Source organism: Erpetoichthys calabaricus, chromosome 2 (assembly GCF_900747795.2).
Source record: "Erpetoichthys calabaricus chromosome 2, fErpCal1.3, whole genome shotgun sequence".
Classification (NCBI taxonomy): domain Eukaryota; kingdom Metazoa; phylum Chordata; class Cladistia; order Polypteriformes; family Polypteridae; genus Erpetoichthys; species Erpetoichthys calabaricus.
Window position 1 is genome coordinate 237,550,485 of NC_041395.2, and position 20,939 is coordinate 237,571,423.

At 38.1% G+C, this 20,939-nt stretch overlaps 1 protein-coding gene across 5 annotated transcripts in view; it reads right to left on the reverse strand.

Annotated features, from left to right (window-relative positions):
* Positions 1 to 783: 783 nt before the first annotated feature.
* The window catches only part of c2h10orf90 (chromosome 2 C10orf90 homolog), a 241,812-nt gene continuing 221,656 nt past the window's right edge, over positions 784 to 20,939 (reverse strand). For 4 of the 5 annotated variants that reach the window (XM_028795288.2, XM_028795287.2, XM_051922215.1 and 1 more), the window contains one exon: positions 784 to 2,967. In XM_028795288.2, the coding sequence (XP_028651121.2) occupies positions 2,802 to 2,967 (166 nt within the window). In that variant the 3' untranslated portion in view covers positions 784 to 2,801. Of the gene's footprint in view, positions 2,968 to 17,523; positions 17,624 to 20,939 lie in introns of all 5 variants that reach the window. The other variant, XM_028795289.2, reaches the window with a different exon arrangement.

Below are 20,939 nucleotides of genomic sequence, written 5' to 3' on the forward strand. Positions count from 1 at the left end.
CCAGCAAATCCACCTCTGAATGGCTGAAGAAAAACAAAATGAAGACTTTGGAGTGGCCTAGTCAAAGTCCTGACCTGAATCCAATTGAGATGCTATGGCATGACCTTAAAAAGGTGGTTCATGCTAGAAAACCCTCAAATAAAGCTGAATTACAACAATTTTGCAAAGATGAGTGGGCCAAAATTCCTCCAGAGCGCTGTAAAAGACTCATTGCAAGTTATCGCAAACGCTTGATTGCAGTAATTGCTGCTAAGCGTGGCCCAACCAGTTATTAGGTTCAGGGGGCAATTACTTTTTCACACAGGGCCATGTAGGTTTGGATATTTTTTTCTCCCTAAATAATAAAAACCACCATTTACAAACTGCATTTTGTGTTTACTTGTGTTATATTTGACTAATGGTTAAATGTGTTTGATGATCAGAAACATTTTGTGTGACAAACATGCAAAAGAATAAGAAATCAGGAAGGGGGCAAATAGTTTTTCACACCACTGTATATTAAAAGTTTTATTTTTAAATTAATGATCATGATTTGTAGGAAGATTCAGTAGATCTAATAATAATATATTAATATTTTCTTTGCTCATCTCATGGTCACAAGTTTCCCATGTTGATGATTCTTGCTCTTTCTAATTTTTGAGGAATCAAGAAGAAAAATGTCCTGCTCCATCAGCCTGATGTGTATTTTATAATGTAATCATTTTAAGAAACACCAGTATGGAAAGCAATAGTGCCAACTGTTATTCCTTAGAAATTAAATACACAAACATAGAACAAGCACTGTTATATTATAACTCAGTTTATTAAGCATATACAATTGAATGAACATTTTCATTCAGCATACTTTATTACAACTCCAAAAAATATATTTTTTCACCTTTGTTAAAATGCATGTACTGTATATCACAATTTAACACATAAAGTGGATTTTTCATCTAAATTATTTTGTACCTTCCAACACTGCTATCTCTCAGTAACAGAACTCTGCATTACAAGTCACACACTTGGTATCCATGTCTCCCTCATCCCAAACATGTGTCTGCTAAGTTGAACAGAGACTGTAAATTGGCCCAAGTGAGTTGGATGTATATGTGTGTGTCTGAGTGAAATCTGTAAACTGTCCAAGGTCATCCCCTGCTTTATATCTAGTGCTGTTGTCTCTGGCCTCCTCATGACCCTGAATTGCATTAAGAAGGTCTGAGAATGTTAAAACCAATGCTGTATCCAGCCCACAGAAATCATAACTGACTTCATTGTGTCCTCCCCAATAGAGGAGATTGCATACAATTAAAGGTGGTCACTAAAACTGTCAAATTTTGGTCCCTCTCATACAATATGTGATATTGTTCTCACTGCTGGCTGTGTCCAAAGCCTTATGCCACCCTGCACTAAACACGGCTAGAATATTTTTTCCAGGTATGGTGACATGAAGGCTAATGAAATGAATCTTCTCTTAGGCACAACTCCTAACAGTCCCTAGCCAGTTCATCTTTTGCTATCTGAGGACACAGTCATCAAAATTGAACCAATGCAGCAGTGTGTGTGCGCGCGCGTGCCTTGTGTCCAAACTCTGCCAAACAGGTATTACCTTTTCTTGACCCAGCTCAGGAATAAATAGTGTCAGATGATCAGTGACTGGAGAAAGTGATTTTCAAAGCAGAGAGAAATGAAAACAAATAATCATCCACTGCAGGCCTGAGCAAAACAAAATGATCAACTTAAGAGAGATGCATGATTTTTTAACTTTTTTTAAATTAATCAAATTTTGGAACCTCCATAGTTAATCAGTGTCTGTTGTTTTTTGTTTTTTTTTAGAACAGACAGAGGAAGGCTAAAAGCAAAGGTGAGCTGGAGCTTAAACAGGAGCTTAGGTTTTTTTTTCCTTCACATTATGGGGTCCAAAAGGTACTTCGAGTGGTGCGGGAGGCAGACAAACACAAATGTACAATATAAATAGGCTGCTTTAGTGTAAAAGGCCAGCCTAATAGGCCTTATTAGCACATTCAGGACTATCTAATTAAGGTCAGTGAGAATAGATGTAGAGAAGATGATGTGTAAGACAAAGATGTATGTCAGGAAGAAATAGAAAGAGCTGCATGGACTCATAACTTGACATTCAAAGTGGCAATGTGTCTCCTGTTTTGCTTTTTTGCTGGGTCCTTGAACTGAGCCAATGAAACCAAACAAATGCTCAGATTGGGTAGGTGAATCATGTACTTATACTTTCTGAATTCATTTGAGCTGCACAAAATGAAAAACAAGTCACCGAGAATAACCTAAAGGAGGTCAGCGAGTGAATCCAAGCAGCTACCTTTTAAGTAGGGCATGGGGAACAGCAAGGACATCCCAAAAGACTGTTGCATAGCTCAGGTATTAAAGAGATCATGTTATGAAGACAAGGACACACCTCAAGGGTGTTTATTTTCAGTTATGTGTAAAGAAATCATTAATAAAATATGAAGACTCTTCTTGTGTCTTGGAGCCGTTTTCTGCTGCATTTCCCATAACACAGTATGTATGTCAGATTTTCTTTCTGGATGTTAGTGCCACCACTTCAAGAAAAATACTTGAATACACTTATGAAGAACAACAGGGAATCACACAATGGTGCCTTCATGCCAGATATTACCTAACATGTGATTTTGGTGGACTTTTTATTTGTACAGATTCTGTTGTATTGTTTGTTATTTGCCTTTACACATATTCAGTTTATTTATAATTAAATTACGTATAAAAAAAAAAAAGTAGTTATCTGGGATTTTGGAGTCAGCAGCCAAACAAATTGCTTCATTCTCTTGTTATTAGTATATTGCTAAATAAATATGCAGCTGTGAAACCCATACAACTTTAGAAAAGTTATATAATACATTATAGAAAAACTGCCCTAGAAGAATATTTCCATGGGTATTTTCACCATTTTCCCCTTCAGTAGTCAATACTTCTCTGTAGTATGTGGTCCAACAATTTCTAAAAAAAAAGAGGAGAGAGAAAGGAAGAACATTAGTTTACAAACATTATCTCCATTAGAATGTGTGATCAGCTTTACTTTAGGCAATACAAGATTTAAAGGCTTGATTGTGCACCCATTAGTCATTATTACATGCATGTATCATCTTCTTAACATCCTATTTATTTCTTTTAAAAAGAAAAACAACTTATGTAGCAATTTTCCATACCAGACACCATCCCACGGCCCTTTACAAGTACAGATGTATCATAATATTATTTCTGTAGGTTTTTTGTACAGTTAGAAACAGGTTACATGATTTGTTCACCTTGTGGTTTAGTGCTCTACACAACATGAGCTACCAGCAGCCCCCGAGAGCAGAGATAGATCTGTAGGCACAGTATATTATCTTTAGAGTTAAAGGATAAGGCTGGTATTTTCAAGTTAAAGTTATTAATTTCACAATCATGGTATGTATTCATTTGAAATGTTAAAACTGTATTGTAAAGTGAAGCATTTTTATGTTTTGCAGCTCTTCCCTTCAAGTGTTCACATTTAACCTAAGTACTACAACTTTATGTGGCAATTAATATATACTATGTGGAGAAAATAGTTTAGATTTCAGACATACAGAACTTTGAGATCATTGAGATCTAACAGTAAAGTTGCCCGATGATACCAAAAAAATCACTCAACACAATTATTCAAAAGAAGACTTCTTGCTCGCTCTCATCACTGTGTTTCTGCTTTGTCAAACGTCCATTCTGATGTGTGCTCGTTTTACATCCCATGAAGTTTTTGTTGGTCACTTACCTTTAATTAAAATGAACATCTCAAGAATATCAGCAGTTAAAATGTAGCACTGAACTAGTTCTTTAAGAGCCACATTCTGAAGACAGGCTATCACCAAGTCACTAATGCCAAATTCCTTTTATTAATACACTTTCACATTTTTCTTCATTTTATACAGTTTTGTATAATTGCAATAGCATAATAGCCCATATTGGTTTACTCCTGTCATGTGCCCATCACATCCAGATAAGATTTTGGCTCACAAGATGAGAACAACAATGGATGGAAGAGGGAACAGCTGCATAGTTAAGGTACATTTGCTTTTTTCATTTATGTATTTGTGCTGAATTCAATTAAGTGAACTGCACTTTCTGTATTGCTGCATTTATCTTAGGTGTCATCATTTATGAAATATAAAACCATGTCCATAGACAACTTGGCAATCCTATAAGGGGAGCATTATTTAAGATCCAGAACACGTCAAGTTTTGTTCTTCCATTAAGAAAATGACATCATCAGCTAACATAAAACTAATTCAAACTGCTATACCTAGATGGTGAATGATTACAGCTGAGCTGTTCCTCTTGTAAAGTAAATCAAATTCCCTTCCTGGCTTTCGTCCACTCATTACAGACTCTGACAATGCCTTGTATCAAGTATAGAGGAGCAGAAACTTCTGCAAAGGCACCAATTTCAGCCCCGATATGGCACCGTTAAGAACTGCTGAGGTATCACTAAGGCCAGCTCACATGTTTCGCACCATCCAGTTGTTTTCTTGGATAACTGACTTTTCATCAATGGTGCAGAATCAGATTTAAAGGTTTAATTGACCTAATTTGTTTGCCGTCACTTTTATAATGTTCAGTAAATATTTGTTCTTTTGTTTGGTCACTGATAAGCACATTGGTTAACCTCTAGGCCGCCTCTGCAAGAAACATTGCAATGAAATTGACAGAGAACTTTAATTATACCATGTCCATTTGAATTAGCTATTTCTTTGAACATCTGAGTCGTACAATGTCCATCACTGTCACGACTAATGCCATCTGAAACAAACCTTGAAACAGATGCCATTATGGAACGTGTTACTTTGTACCATCCCTAATTGTCTGGGGACAGGGTGGTAGGTTTGAAGGCTGACAGCACCAGGTCCCTAGTTTACATCACCTCTGTCAGCAAAGGACAAGTTGCTCTAACAAGGTGATAAAGTGCCTGACAATCAAGCGTCCTGATAGACTGGAGTAAGGGTGAGTCTTACTGCAAAGGGTAAGGAAAGTTTTTCATGGCGGTAACTAGTTTGAATCTTTTTCATTATTGTTTTATCCTACCAAAGTTACATTACATGAAAAAAGCAGCAATATATAATATTTATAATCACATAAGGAGAGTCCCTGCAATCCTGAACTGGATTAAATGGGCTTGAGATTGTTATGTCTTATTATGTATAAACAGGTCGAGTGACTTTTGGAGTGGTGAGTACTACTGCCTCACTGTTTCAAAGCCCCAGGTTCAAATCCTAAAACAGTCAAAGTCAGTGTGAAGTGTGCATGGTTGCAGTGAGTCTGTTTACATATTCTTCAAGAAAAAACTGTCTGGCAGCTCAAAGGCCAGATTTATACTTTATGTGACGCGACGCATGCTGTAGCGGATGCTCCTGCTACGCAAGCGTTGTACTGTTTATACTTGCGCGCGTTATTTTTTGTAAATCTGGAGGAATCCACCAGGTGGCAGTGTGAGATATTATCACGGTGAGAACAGGTTTGGCTTCGTTGTGTTGTGAAATGCCTGGAACACCAATTAAATTCTGATGACACCTTCCCACAATATCTCTGAAAAGGATGTTTAATGATTAAATCCAAAAATCCAGGGATTTGTCCAATTCAACTAGCATTGGGCACAAGGCTGAAACAATCCCTCAACGAGGCATCAGCTCATCGCAAGGTGAATACAAACACACACATACACAATGGCGTCATTTTAGTGTAACCAAATCTGCATATCTTTGGAAGGAAACCGGAGCACACTGTGGAAACCCAGCAGGAAAACATGTAAACTTCAGGCAGGGAATATCAGTGACGTTACTCCCTGCAAGACACCACCGTGTCACCCGCTTGTGTGTAATTAACAGTATTCATTATTTAAACAAAATTACTGATTTATCTGTAAAATGTAACATTCATACTTCAATGCATTTCATCATGAAAGTGATATCAAGTATAAATCTGAGGATTCTAAATGTTCAGAAAGTTGGAATAGCATACATTTAATGTGCTCAGTGTGGCGGTCTATTGCTGTTTGCCACTGCTGTCAGTACTGGAGGAAGCCCTAGAAAAAAAGACGGCACAGAAGACAGTATGTGAGACTTTTAAAATGTATTTGTTATTATGATCCGGTATGCAGTATGCAATGCTTGAATATAAAAGCACCACAAATGCATCTGTATGTCAGCATTTTACTTCACCACTTCGAACCAAACATCGAAGCGTGCACACTGATCTCGTAGGATCCGCAAAGCGGCTTTCTGTCACATGTAGATAGTAACCAGAGACTCTGACGTCATATTCCAACTGTTATCACACTGTGCCCCCTGACTTTTTGCTGGTACTGCAACTCACACATGTGTCGCGTTAATTTCTGAGGACCTGCTCAGAGGACGCATCAAATGAACGCTGGAAATGCGTGGCAGACATGATGCGGGTGCGTACGCTTTCTGAGTGTGAAGTATAAATGAGCCCTAAAGCTATCATGTGTGCATGTGCCCAGTGATAGGCTGGTACTCTGTCCAGAGAAGACTGCTATTTTGTACCCAATTCGCCTGGCATAGACTCAAGCTCCCAATGACCCTGAAATGGAATAGTCAATTTTAAAAATGAATAGATGAAATTATTCAGAGCCAGAAAAAATGAATAGTGAGATAACCTTTGAAAAGTTGTCTTTTATTATATGAACTCCACAGTACAAATTGTATGGCCATAAATATAATATGCAAATATAATAAACACTGGAAATTGGAGGAAGGTATAATGTATCTAGCCAGCTTTCTGGTCTTTAGAGACTTAGAGTGAAGCAATAGGGTTTCTGTGTTAATGGTAAATGCTCAGGAGGACTCAGACAGGTTGGAAGTGTGGTTTTAAAATCAATTCAATTCAGTTTATTTTTAAACTGTAAAAGTCACAAAAGGTTGTACTGCAGAGTACTGCATAGATTATCAAAAATAAAAAACACATAAATTTGCAATGTAAATAGAAATGCAAATCACCCACAGAAAGAGCAGAATATAGATTGGTAATAGGGTTACATAGAGGCCAGACCATTTAAAACTGTCAAAAGTCCAGAGAAACAAAACTCCAGGGCAATGCAAACAAAATTAAAGTGTCATAGCACTTGAGCCAAGTTATAGGCCACTACTGTATTCATCACTACAATACGTGAATCTAACAGTCAAAAACTCTGCTGGATTAAACAAGTAGGAAAATGACGCATGGCATAACATTTGGGGTGTTTGAGAGCTGTGCAGAAACTGTAGCCTTCAATGGACTGAGTTTAATATATGGGTTCTACAACCTTTTCAGACTGTTTCAGGGTGGCAGGGGGTGGAGTTATCTCAACTGGATGGGGCAAAAGGCTGAAAACAGCCCTGGACAGGACTCTAGTCAATCAGAAGGACCACTCTCTCTCTCACACACACACACACACACACACACACACTGCATACTCACAAAGAGTGACAATTTGCACTTGGCAATTAGCATAAAAGAACAGAAAAGCATTGTGATTAATTCCTTATTTGCCTGAGAATGTCTGTCTGTAGTAATTTTCATTAGAAAATTAGACTGGCAAAGCTATTCAGTTATTACAACTTTTAGGGAAAAACAGAAGTGAAAAGAAAACTTTATTATAGCCACTGACCATTACAGATATCAGGTGAATGTGGCACTCTGTCTATAAATAATTAAGTGACCAGATTTTCAAAGTCCTAAACCAGGACACTTGTGTAACAAGTATGCCAACACATAAAGCTCTACCTCATAATGATTGCTTCTTTAACACCGAAGGTTCAGGGCATGGACAAAAAAATAAATAATTTCACATAGTGCTTGAAATGGAAGTAAATAAATGACAGTGCTGTTTGCCTTTATTGGCTTCTTGGGCATCTTGGCAATGTTGTTCAAATTTAACACAACTTCTTAAATAAGCTTTCCTCGTCGGAGTTTTGACCAAGCTATTATATGTTTATTATATCGGACTGAGGTCTAGGGTATTGGGTTTCCCCCCTTGCTGTTTTAAATATATTGTGAGGATGTCTGTGTCTGCAATTTTTCCTTTTTAGATAGGCAGCTGGTTAAGACTGGGACACTTGGACATTCTTCAGTTATTTATTGCGACACATTGCCTAGTAAATTATCATGACAATTTAATAGATGAACATTACAATCTACAGATAATGGAGTTGTGATCTTGGTTTAGTGTAAGGTAAGTGTAAGGTAAGTAAATGACTAAATGTTTATTTGCTCTGAGCAGAATGGCTTACAAAATACAGGGTACTTCACTCATTTGTCGATAACTCTTTGTTTTCCTTGCTTGCATTTTATGCTTACCTGTTAGTAATAAAAGCACCAAGAGGAGGAAGATGCCTACAGCGCTTTCTGCGCATGCCTTGCAGGATTTGCAGCTGAAGTAGACAGTCTGCAATGAAAGTGACTTCCTACACCGCGCACGCAGTCAGCTGGTTTTTCATTAATTTGAGCTGTGAACGTGTTTGCAGTCAGTAGCTTCTATCAGAGGTGAAAAACAGGAAGAGATATAAGTTGGCATAACTGCTCTCAAGGTAAAACTTAAACTAATTAGTAGTTAAAGTTGCACGGAATATTTCTCAGTTTTAAGACAGATAAGCTCGCAAATTCTCCAAATGCATTTCAATGTAGATATTTTAAAATTGTGCACAGCGTGACCTGCACTGTCGTAGCTGGGAAGCGGGAGGGTGGTCCCCCCACCAGGCGGTACTTTTTAATAAACTTCAGTGGTAGATTTTTTTGACATTGTTTTTGATAGGGCTTTGGCAAGCTAATGTGTATTATCTTATTATTATTATTATCTATGTCAAAGTTACACCATTTTTAATGTTTAAAAACTGTTACAAATGCATATGTTGCAAAATTCTATTTTACAAATGCGAATCTTGACCAGTTTGCCAACTTACTCTGACCAAAGACTGTCTCCATGAACTTATTCTGACCAAAAGGGATAAACCCTAGAAACAGAGTGATGATTGTCCTGTGTCACTCAGAGGACAGGCTGAAGATGTCAATGTGACAGTGGGTTCACTTTCATCTTGCCTGAATTGGACCCAGGAACAGTCCTCCAGCCGGGAGGACAATATAATGGAAGGACAAGAGGAGACTACCAGGCAAGACCACAGACTGCTTCCCTGAACAGTTGTACCTGCACAGATACCCACAAGGCACACTGGATGTTGTAGTCCTCAAGAACAGCCTTGTCAGGTTCAGTGGGGGCTGCCAAGGGGTGCTACAGGGATTCCTCATCCCTGCTTTATTGGACTACCGTTTGACACGGAAGTACTTCCATCAGACTATGCCTTAGCACTGGAAGTACTCCCGGGTCGGGAATAAAATAAGCCACTTAACCTCATCCAGGCGAATCAGAGTCGGGTGGCACTGGACAAAAGTCACCTGGGAGGTGTATAATATTAATGCAGAACAGGTACATACATTAAATGGCCACTTTACTAGGTATACCATGCTAGTACTGGGTTGGACCCCCTTTTGCTTTCAGAACTGGCATAATTCTTTGTGGCATAGATTCAACAAGGTGCTGGAAGTATTCTTCAGGAATTTTGGTCCATATTGACATAATAGCATCACGCACTTTTGGCTGCACATCCATGATGCAAATCTCCTGTTCCACCATATCCCAAAGGTGCTCTATTGGATTGAGATCTGGTGACTGTGGAGGCCATTTGAGTATAGTGAACTCATTGTCCTTTTCAAGAAACTTGTTTGAGATGATTTGAGCTTTGTGATATGGTGCGTTATCCAGCTGGAAGTAGCCATCAGAAGGTTGGTACACTCATAAAGAGATGGACATAGTCAGGAACAATACTCAGGTAGGCTGTAGAGTTTAAATGTTGCTCAGTTGGTACTAAGGGACCCAAAATGTGCTAAGAAAATATCCCCACAACATTACACCACGACCACCAGCCTGAACTGTTGATACAAGGCAGGATGGATCTGTGTTTTCATATTGTTGATGCCAAATTCTGACCCTACCATTTGATTATTGCAGCAGAAATCGAGACTCATCAGATGAAGCAACATTTTTTGCATCTCCTGTTGTCCAATTTTGGTGAGTCCATTCGAATTGTAGCCTCAGTTGCCTGCTCTTAGCTGACAGGTGTGGTACCCGGTGCGGTCTCCTGCTGCTGTAGCCCATCTGCTTCAAAGTTCGACGTTCTGTGAGTTAAGAGATACTCTTCTGCTTACATTAGTTGTCACGAGTAGTTATTTGAGTTACTGTTGCCTTTCTATCAGCTCGAACCAGTCTGGCTATTCTTCTCTGACCTCTGGCATCAACAAGACATTTTTGCCCAGACAACTGCTGCTCACTGGATATTTTCCCTTTTTGGACCATTCTCTGTCAACCCTAGAGATGGTTGTGTATGAAAATCCCAGTAGATCAGACCAGCTCATCTTTCACCAACAGCCATGCCATGTTCAAAGTCACTTAAATCACCTGTCTTCATTATTCTGATGCTCAGTTTGAACTCAGTTTGTCTTGACAATGTCTACATGCCTAAATGCATTGAGTTGCTGCCATGTGATTGGCTGATCAGATATTTACATTAACAAGCAGTTAAACAGGTGTACCTAATAAAGTGGCCAGTGAGTGTATACATATATATATATATATATATGTAACACTTAACAAATTATTAAAAATGTCTGTGTATGTATATATGTTTCCAAAGATAAACAAGCCATATTAACTAAAAAATAATGCAAAGTTGTGTTCAAAGTTATACAGGTATTAGTATAAAATCACACACACAGGATGTTAAAGACAATCCACAATAAATTCACTTGAGGTACTCACCATGGGTGCACTGAGTTTAGTGAATAACTTGAGAATTAAAGCTTTATCCTACCAATTATCTTTTCTGTTTAAATTTGTGAAACGTTATAGATAACAACAAAACTTCAGAGAACTAATATAAGCTCACTAAGTGTTATCCTGGAAGTAAAATATTTCAATGACAACACCTCTCAGGTAAGAATGAACTTCACATACTGCAGAAAGTTATTGTACACCTGTCACAAGAAGGTCCTAACAGGATGGGACAGAGCATCTTATGCATTCTTCCGTTGAGAAGTTACAGGTTCAAGTGACCATAAAAGAGGAACGGTGTGCTATCTGCAGTTTCCTTACTCTAGTATAGTACACTTGGTGAGTATTCTGGAAAGAAATAAATCGAACAGAGGAAGCTGCTGGACATAGTTTTTAAGACACAATTGATGTTGTTTCCTTTTTGGAAATGAATGAATTTCCCTTCCCTGGAAAATTCATAAAAAATTATCTCTGTTCTTTTAAAAAAGATCTGCAGTGGGGAGACCACACATATCAATATTTGCCGAAATCTTGCTTAGTAATATTATTTGCTGTATAATTCCAGGATTAAATAAATTACATGACAATAAGAGGCTCTTATTTAAATTATCTGAGTAATTCATGAACAGTTTTGTCAATCTGATGTGAACATCACACAGTACTTCAACTTTCTTTATATAATGTTTCCTTGTTTTGCTGTACTGTGGACAGTGTATGCACCGCTGGGGTGTAGTGTGAGAATGCGTAATAAAACACACAGGAGATCCATTGATAGCAAGACATTATACCTGCGACTAGGCTAAAACAATTTAGACTAAAGCATTTCAGTTGATGCTGTCACATATTCAATCTCCATCACTTCCAAAGACTAAATAAGCTTAGCTGCAGCTTTGTCCTTATTTTTGTATTCAAAATCAATCGAACAAAATATAACCAGGAATGGCAGGACCCATTAATTCACAGGTGCCTGGAACTGAGCATCAGCACTATTTACTTCATGTAAGGAGAGGACTGGCCGGCCTTGAAGACTTTTTTTAGAGTTTCAACTACACATTTACAATGTTTATTAAGCAGATTTAACTTCCCTGAAGGATCTTTTTAAATGATTAATGCTTTGGAACAGCACTCTGTGATTCTTGACTACCTTAAGATATGCTGAAGATAATGGTGAATTTATATATGCATTTCAACAACTGCTTCAGTATGACATCTAACAATAATTAAAAAACATATTTGAATGGAAGCTGTTCAAGAAATAGACTTGCTATAGTAGTTTGGCTTTATTCAGAAAAACTGGCAAGGTAAGTGGGCCTGTTTGTGATGAAGAGCTTTAAGAAGAGAGATGAGGCAGCAGATGTTCAGAATATAGACCTGACCACACCCTTAATGTGCTGGAGACGCACCAAATTAATATGAGGTGAAAGTAACTGAGCAACTGAACTAGTAGTTTAGTATGTGACTGCTACATGTTGATGGACAACAGATAGAAGTCCATCCAAAAAAAGATTATGTAGTCAATGTATTAATAATTTTTTTTACTAATGCTATGTGAGCGCAATTGAATGTAATATCAATAGTTGTTTTACTTTGTTTGATGTGTGCAGAAGTGTGCACTAACATCATAGTAACAATTACATCACGGTCCTGTCTCGACTAGGTCGGGAGCAAGCGCTGATAGCGTGTTGCCACACCCACCACACGAAGAACCACCTGGATTGGGACCCAAGTACAGCGGGTAACACCTCAGCACTACACTGGAACAGTGTGAGGTTTTTTACGGTGACTGGGGTGCCAATCCTGCCAAAAACCCCTTAAGTTTTCCATGTAAGTTGGAGGACCTGCTTGCATGACTCAAATAGAGACAGTTAATTTTTACTGACTAAAAGATGAGACATAATCAGAATTTGTGCCAAGTTTTTTTTACTGGAAAATCAATCTAAATTTCATCAAAACACTAACCAACAATTTGTAACGAGTCAAGAGGGGTCGGTGTCCTTTTTGCCTGTCGGTTTCTATAACATTATCTTTTTATGACTAAATAAGAATTCATGGTATTGCTAGTGATGCAAAACGAGGTGTTGCAGGTTGAAGAGTCTGAAAGTGGATCCAATGGAAATGGTCAAGAGTATTAAGGGGTGGAGCTGCCTTCCAAAAGTATGACTATGAGACCGTGAGACTCGTGGAGACACAGAGAACGAGTCTCCCGGTGCCGTGGGTGAGGTTGTAGGAGAAGCCAGTGTATGCTTTGTGAGACACGTATTTGCCTGTTTCACGTTACATATAGGAGTTGTTCAAAGGCGACAGTCATAAATATATATATATATATATATATATATATATATATATATATATATATATATATATATATATATATATATATATATTAAACCCTGCGGTGGGTTGGCACCCTGCCTGGGATTGGTTCCTGCCTTGTGCCCTGTGTTGGCTGGGATTGGCTCCAGCAGACCCCCGTGACCCTGTGCTCGGATTCAGCGGGTTGGAAAATGGATGGATGGATATATTAAACCAACTGTCACAGAGGGCTTCATGATCACGATAGTCATTTTACCTTGTTCAGTCTATTCGCCAGCGGATTGTTTTGTGCAGGGGCACGCGCGGGGAGCCTTCATCAGTTTTAAACGTGGCGCGCTGCCTGTTCGAATGTGACTTCGCGTGGGTATGCAGAAGACAGAGGATTAGGGGGTGCAGTTCATGTCAGGTTTATTCTTGATAGGAAAGGTTGGGTTTATTGTTGGTGTTTTGCGGCTTGAGGATTGGTAGTACAATAAAAACCATCGATAAGTGTGTTAACGTCAGTTTTGGTTCAGTTTTTGTCATTGTCGTGATTTAGATAATGTTACCCCCCCCCCCCCCCCCAACCCACCTTAAGGGTAAAAATGGTGATGCCCTATTGAAGTGAACTTCTAGATGAGATAGCTTTTGGTTATATAAGTCCGTAGTAGACAAGAGGGTGGGGAATGGACCGCACTCCAGGGTAGCTAGAAATGTATGGAAGCGTATTAGGGCCAAGGAGAAGAAAAAAAAAAAATACGGCCACAGTGAAGAAAAAAAAAGTATAAATAAAAAACCAACATGAGAGCACAGTGATAAGAGAGATTATGTGGCTTAGTGGCTGTTAAAAAAAACCCCAATGAGCTGGTGTAGACCCCTGTTTTTTTTTGTTTTTTTTAGGGAGTTTTATTAATTTTACTAAGAATGAAGGCTGTTGCAGAGCCTTTGTTTGTTTGTTTATTTTTTGTCTTTTTTTCCATGTAAATAGTAGTCAAGGCTGTTAAGCCCTATATTTTTTTTTTGAAGGGTAGCCTTGCTATTTTGTGGACACTTGTTTTTTACATTTTTTCATCACTGTATGTATATATTTGAACCCTAAGAGCAATGAAAGAGGATTGGATGTAATAAACTGTACCTTCTTTAATTTTAACATTGTGGCATCTCTAAATTGTTTTTTTTTTTCCAACTATGGCTCCGATTGATCCTGGCTACAAGCAGCACGCTTGTAGTTGCAGGTAGGTTACGACAAAGACACAAACAAGAAAAGAGAGCTTGGCAATTTAAGTGAAGTAAAGCAGGAAATGTAAGACAGACTTGATGGCCACCCCATTATTCAGGACATCCTGCATGAAGACATCTACAAGAAGGCCATTCAACCTATATTTATCCGTGTGGAGAATGCACTCTGCAATCCATTCTGTCATTTATTATTCACCAGTAACGGCACACTGCACGTGCAGTGAATTCACTTGACTTGAGCATTCATAATTTTCAGACTCTTTCTCTGTACGTTTAGCATTCATTTGCTCAGAGGTTGATGTGCTTGCTGCTTCCTGAGCAGGTCTTCTTTACTCCATCCTAGCGGCCTGCTTCTTCTCTTCTTTCGTCTGCATCTTTTTAAATTAAAACTGATGAAGTCAGTGCTTGTGTTGCAATTACTTAGTACGTTTTCTTTAACTTTTCACTTAAGCTGGCACTTTAGTCTTCAATCTGCCTCAAGAATGATTTAAGATATGAAGAGGTAGGGGAAGTGATGGAAAAGGTGGTAGGGATGAGAACGGCGTAAGTATTCATGCGCTGCACGGCCGCCCTGCTGGCCGCTGCCGAGAGTTCATTCTAAAATAAAATAAATATAAAAAGAGGAATAACCTTGGAGGTCAATCATCCCCCCGAAAGTGGATAGTAGACATCACGTAGTATATGTGTATCAAATTTCAGGTCAATAGGTTTTGTGAGCTACAGGTGATTTAAAATCCTGGACAGACAAACGAACAGCCACAGTAGCATATTATATATAAAGATAAATTGGACTGTTTTGCTGAAGACACAGATATAAGGACTACAACAATTTAAAACAGTTCTTGCTGGGTGTTTTTCATTTATTATTGTTTGTGTGTATTATTTATCAGGGGTATTGTTTATAGCATTATTTGGATGGGTTTGTGAAAAGAGATTTAGACTTGTATTTTTTTTTGTATTTCATTTTATAATATATATTCATATTTTTCATTTATGTTCATGTGTGTTTTTTCCTGTATTATGGTGTGATATCAGATAGGAAAGTAGTGTTGGTCACGTGGAACGTTACTGCTGCTACTCTAGAGGTGGTAGCATATAATTGTTGCACCTACTGTATTTCTGCAGTATGTGAAATTGCCTTTATACTGTGTTCTGCAAGGCTGTTCCTGGCTTACTTGGCCAGCTCTATTGACCGTGTAGTGTTGTAGGTTTACCCTTGGGTGTGTATGAAAATATGCAACCTGAACTTTCCAGTTTAACGTTGGAGCTTGTAGGCTTGAAACCTTATTCTCAGCATTAAAATGAGATTACAGATTTGCTCTTTCAGTTTGAGCTTTTTCCAGATAAGGCTATGCAGTACAGGCCAGTGAAGAGGTACAAAATGTCAGGTGTCATTTGCTCCCTTAAAGGTAGCCACAGCAATCTGAAAAAAAGCAGTATCAGGTATGCACTGAGCACATAGCATTACACTGATCAGATTGGGGTTGAGCAGCACCTTGTCCTTCTCCTACCCCTGTGGAAGGCCACCAAGGAAATCTTAACAAGTGTTCCTTCCACTTCATGAAAAGCAGCCAGTGATATGATACCCTTTGTTTCAAAGCAGAGGTACGTAGAAAATAGTTGTTTCAATTGTTTGCTTGCCTTGTGCTGACCAGCAAACACTTGGGTATAATGGAGTTAGCATTGCCACTGGACAGCCACATTCTTTCTCACCTCAGAATCATTTGGTTCTAAACTTAAGGTGTTGCTGTTTCAATTTAAAGTTCAAAGCCAGTGTATTTTCCTGGGTAGCCGGTGGTTGTGAGATGGTCAGTTTACTTAACATTTGAATCTACTGTATATTGTTGATTTCTGTCAAATGATAACATTGATTTTTTTTGTGACATGAACAGTGCATGAACTTGCAAGCCTTGCTAGCCATTTGTAAATGACTAGGGATACTGTAGATGTTATCTGTGAGACAGGTTAATGTTTATGTTAGAGAAGCCAAAATTCTGTTATGCCAAAAACAACATTTGGATGTAGCATGTACTCACTTGGAGAATTCCATTTAGATACTGTACAATTCAAAAACATTTTCAGCAAAATAAATATCATCATGGAAATATTACAGATGCAAAGGTTTCTCCTATCCTGCTTTTTTGCCATGTCCTTGAACTGTGACAAGGAAAATAAGCAAGTAATAGAAGTAACAGAGCCACAACTAGTTAAGCATCACCTTTGTAGTGCCTTGTACAGTGCCATATTTTTAGCTTAGTTGTATGAGGTGCACACTGAAAACAAGCCATAACCAAGTCATATTACCTCAATCCAGTGTCTGAATGTGACACTATATATTTTAATAAGATAGCTTAATTAATATTCTGCTTTGTGTGAATATCCTCCCATTGTTTAGTTGGCAAAACGCTTTCCTTTCTTACCCTAGGGAGCAGGAAACTATTTCGGCAGCAACAGTGCAAAACTATCAGCATGATCAGCATGTTTGTAAATCTCCAAAAGTTTTATTAAGATTTTCCAACTAGTCTAACTTCATCTATTTAGACTGGCCTGTTAAAGTGTAATCATTAGACACCATCAGCCTGTAGATTTTACCTTAAGTCGCACTGTTCCGTATTTCTGTTAGCCTGGCAAAATGCCTTCTAATGTTGTCCAAAGACTGAACATCAAGTAAGTTGCTCTAGTTGATTGAACAGTCAAGGCAAATGTGATCAACCACCATTACAAATATTTGTATCTGTGCCTTCATTCAGAGTAGTTAAGATAAATAATAGTGACTATATCCCACCCCTGGGAACCCATACTATGGTTGGCCTAGTACGACATCAATTGAAAACCTTTTCAGCACAGTTGAAAAGTGTGTTCTATAAAAATATCTCTCTCTGCATTAAACAGAAAAGATACCAAAAACATTCTAAGATGGTGGTGCTGAGTTTCATTGTGATAGTCCTGATCTGCAGGCTACTCAGTGGTACATTTTTTTTAAACCAGTTGGTCCGGTAGCAGGAATCCCTTTTTCTTCTATGCTAAATGGAAACATTGTTTTCCCTGAAACTGCTGCTTTTGTTTGAGCCCAAGAGGCAAGATTTGAATGTGACCCATGTCTCTGTCTGTCATGCACAGCAAAACGTTACCTTTTTAAACAGCTCAGCCCGCAGTCTGTTAGTCTGGGAAAACACTTTTCTCTTTTCCTCTTCCTTTTTCTTTTTCACTTCAGGCAGCTGGTTGTAAATCCTGGCAGTATTTGCAAGCACAAGAAAACACATTTCAAATTTAGCAGTGAATAGACAGACCAGTGAGCCCTGTTAAAAAACGATGCCATGTCTGCGTCATAAATCAGACGTTCATCCAGGGGACCTATCATTGAAATAAAGGAGGTTTTAGCAAGTGTGTATTACCCAGGGCAGTATGCTTTATTGAAAGATAAAAAAGCATGTACATACACGATTTGTTGTCCTTACTGAAAATTCATGTGCCTGGGTGCTGTGATGCAATACACTTAAATAATCAAAGCAGCCACATTTTTAAGTGGGTTACATGGGATCTGCTTTAGCTCTCGGCTTGCTATTTTTATTTCGTTCTTCTGGACATTGCATTAGTACTTTTGGTTAGTGCAAAATCCTGTAAACATTGTAAATTTTATAATAAAGTACACGTTTGAGCCCACTGCTTTCAGGTGGTGGTCATGGCCACCTGCTGTGTCTTCTAATTGAGTGCTTAATCACTGGAGAGCACACTGAATTAAAACAATAACTGTCAGGCAAAATGCTCACAAAGCATGAGAGTGACATCTCCCTGGGTACAGAATTAAACCGACTAGCAGATTGTTTGCTGAAAGGCGGAATTGGAATGTCAGCTGTCACTTCCGTTTTAGTGGCTGCATTATTGAATCCCTATCAGATCTGCAGCCGAGCTGAAGATTCTGGCTGATATGGTCCACAAGATCTCACTAGTGTTAGCATGTTGTGTTCTCTGTAAGCTCGGTTGTAGTCTGTGCATTTGTTATGTGTGGGCCAGTAATTATAATCGATTTGAAAGTGTCACTTGAGAAGCTTGTTATTTTACATTCAGTGTGTTACTCGTGAATAACACTTGAAGTGTAATGAAAAAACAATGGAAACTGTCAGTCACAGGGTAGAGGACCGTAAAAATGGATGTATTTTGCATGTAATTTGGTAAAGTTGTTTTATTTATACAATGAGTTACTTTAAAAAGCAGAACATAGTGGGACATAAAATGATACAACTGGTGAGGGTGGCTTTTAGTTTTAGGGCTTACTTGACATTAGAATGTAAATTCACCACAAACATGCAATATGATAAATTGTAGCACAGCATCTTTGTATAAAACATGGAAGATGAATGGCCATACCAAAACTTTATAGATCTCTCTACAAAATGCTGAGACTTTGCAATATAAATTAGGTTTTGGTGATTCAGTTCCTGACAGTGACCCACTGTGTGGCCCTGAACAAGTCACTTAATCTATCTGTGCTCCAACTGTAACAAATATATACATAATATTTTTATCTGGTAAATATCCTCTATCAAGGTATATAGGCAATAGCTACATAATGTACGCAGCATCGCCAAATGTGTGCCATCCAATTCAGGGTGACATGAGGTCAGAAGGCTGTCACAGCACAAGGCAGAAACTAGTCCTGGAAATTGTACCAGTCCCTTGGACAGTCTAATCCGGAACTCTCTCATACCCACACACAATTGTCACAATTTGGAATTGCCAATTTATGTAACAGTATGACTTTGTGGTTGGGGAAGGCAAACTAGATTAACCAAAGTGAAGTCCACACAGAGACAAGGAGAATGTGCCTACTCCAATTCAGAATTATGGGTCCATGAAGCAGTAGCTCCGGCCACTGCACCATCATATCACTCATACAGTAGAATGTGTGGCAAAGCATCCTGATCAAAAACACTTTATATTAATGATATGTTACAAATGAATTGTGATCACACTTGTTTACTTGTTTATAGTCATCCAAGGAGCCTTGGGTAACCTTATAGCTTACAGTCTTGAAGTTTTAGATGTGGTGCATTATTGACAAAAACCTGGATAGATTTGCAGGTTACTGGACTTGAGAGCTTGATCTAATGATTAGCCAATCAGGTTTCGATTAGTTAAACATTTTAATATTCTCATCACTTCCAAGCCTCAAAGAAAGGGCACTAAACATGTTAAAATAAAATAGTCAGATTTTTTAAAGTCTTCAACTCTTCTATCCTAGATATTAGGCTAAAATAGGCTTTTGCAAAATTTAGTGTAGTTTGGGGAATCAAAATTATAAGTATTGCATTGGAGCCTTCACATCAATATATTCTGCATGTACCATTTATTTATGCAAAGTAGCAACAGCCTACATTCATTATTTTAAAAAAATTTAGTCTTACAAACTCCGAGCAGTTTTTAATAAAGTCAATTGAAAACAATATGTAAAGAAGAATGTAAGCATTTTGTCATGTTTCAAATCCTTGTTTCATATCCTTTTTGTTCATTTTTATGTTATGTATTTATGCTAATGTTATTTCTGTTAATTATTTACATTATTCTTTATTTTTGATTTTGTCTCTAAGTCTTTGTCATGTACCTTTCCCAAGAGTCGGGACCACCTGCCTATCACCATCAGGGACTCCCCTCTCCCCAGGGACTTAAAATGGTGAAGTTTTCCCACAGTATCTGGTGGTTCAGATTGAGGGTGGTTAGAAGTTTTTGGTAAGTTATTGAGTTTCTACTGTGCCTATTGTGATTTATCAGATTTCTGGCCTTTTTGGTCTGTCTTTTGACCACTCTTTCGATTCTTGTCTTGGGATTTAGTTAGCATTGGATTGCCTTATATTTTTAGGCAACTCCTTTTTTCTTTAGTGCTCTATGGAGCTTCGTTCTTGTCGGAAGATCAAGTTTGTGAGAATAAACCTTTTATTTTGTTCAGATCCTGTGTTTACCCTTATATCTAGCTTGGGTCTGATGGTATGTCCCCCTCTAGTGGGCATTTTTGAGACTCACAAACCATAGCAATTTTACAATGTAATAAAAATGTTAGTTTTGAAATCAAGTGTGGCACAATTTTAAAACTAATAAATGTAGTCCTTAATGTGAAGGAAGCAATGCCTGTGCAGAAAATGCTTATAAGAAGAAAAACATACACACTGTGGTAGACAAATTGTAACATCATTTGAAATGAACTGTGAGCTAGCAAATTAACTTTTGTGCTTTGTGAGTTATTGCAGTTATGTCTCTGCAATATATTTTTTTTTATCAAAGCATTATAGTGTAACATATACAGTATATTATTTCATACAGGAGAGTGAGATATCCATTTTACTGTCTCTATCATATTCAAGTCCTTGTTTTAAAAAGCAGAAGTATTTTGTTAAAGAACATTATTCTAATTCTTTTAAAGAAAGTGTACAGGACTTTACTCTCAAATGGTCTTCATCTTGCAAGCATCACCTTTTCATTGTGCAGCTGTCTAGACCAGGGGTCCTCAATCACAGTCCAGGAGGGCCGCAGTGGCTGCAGGTTTTTTCTCCAA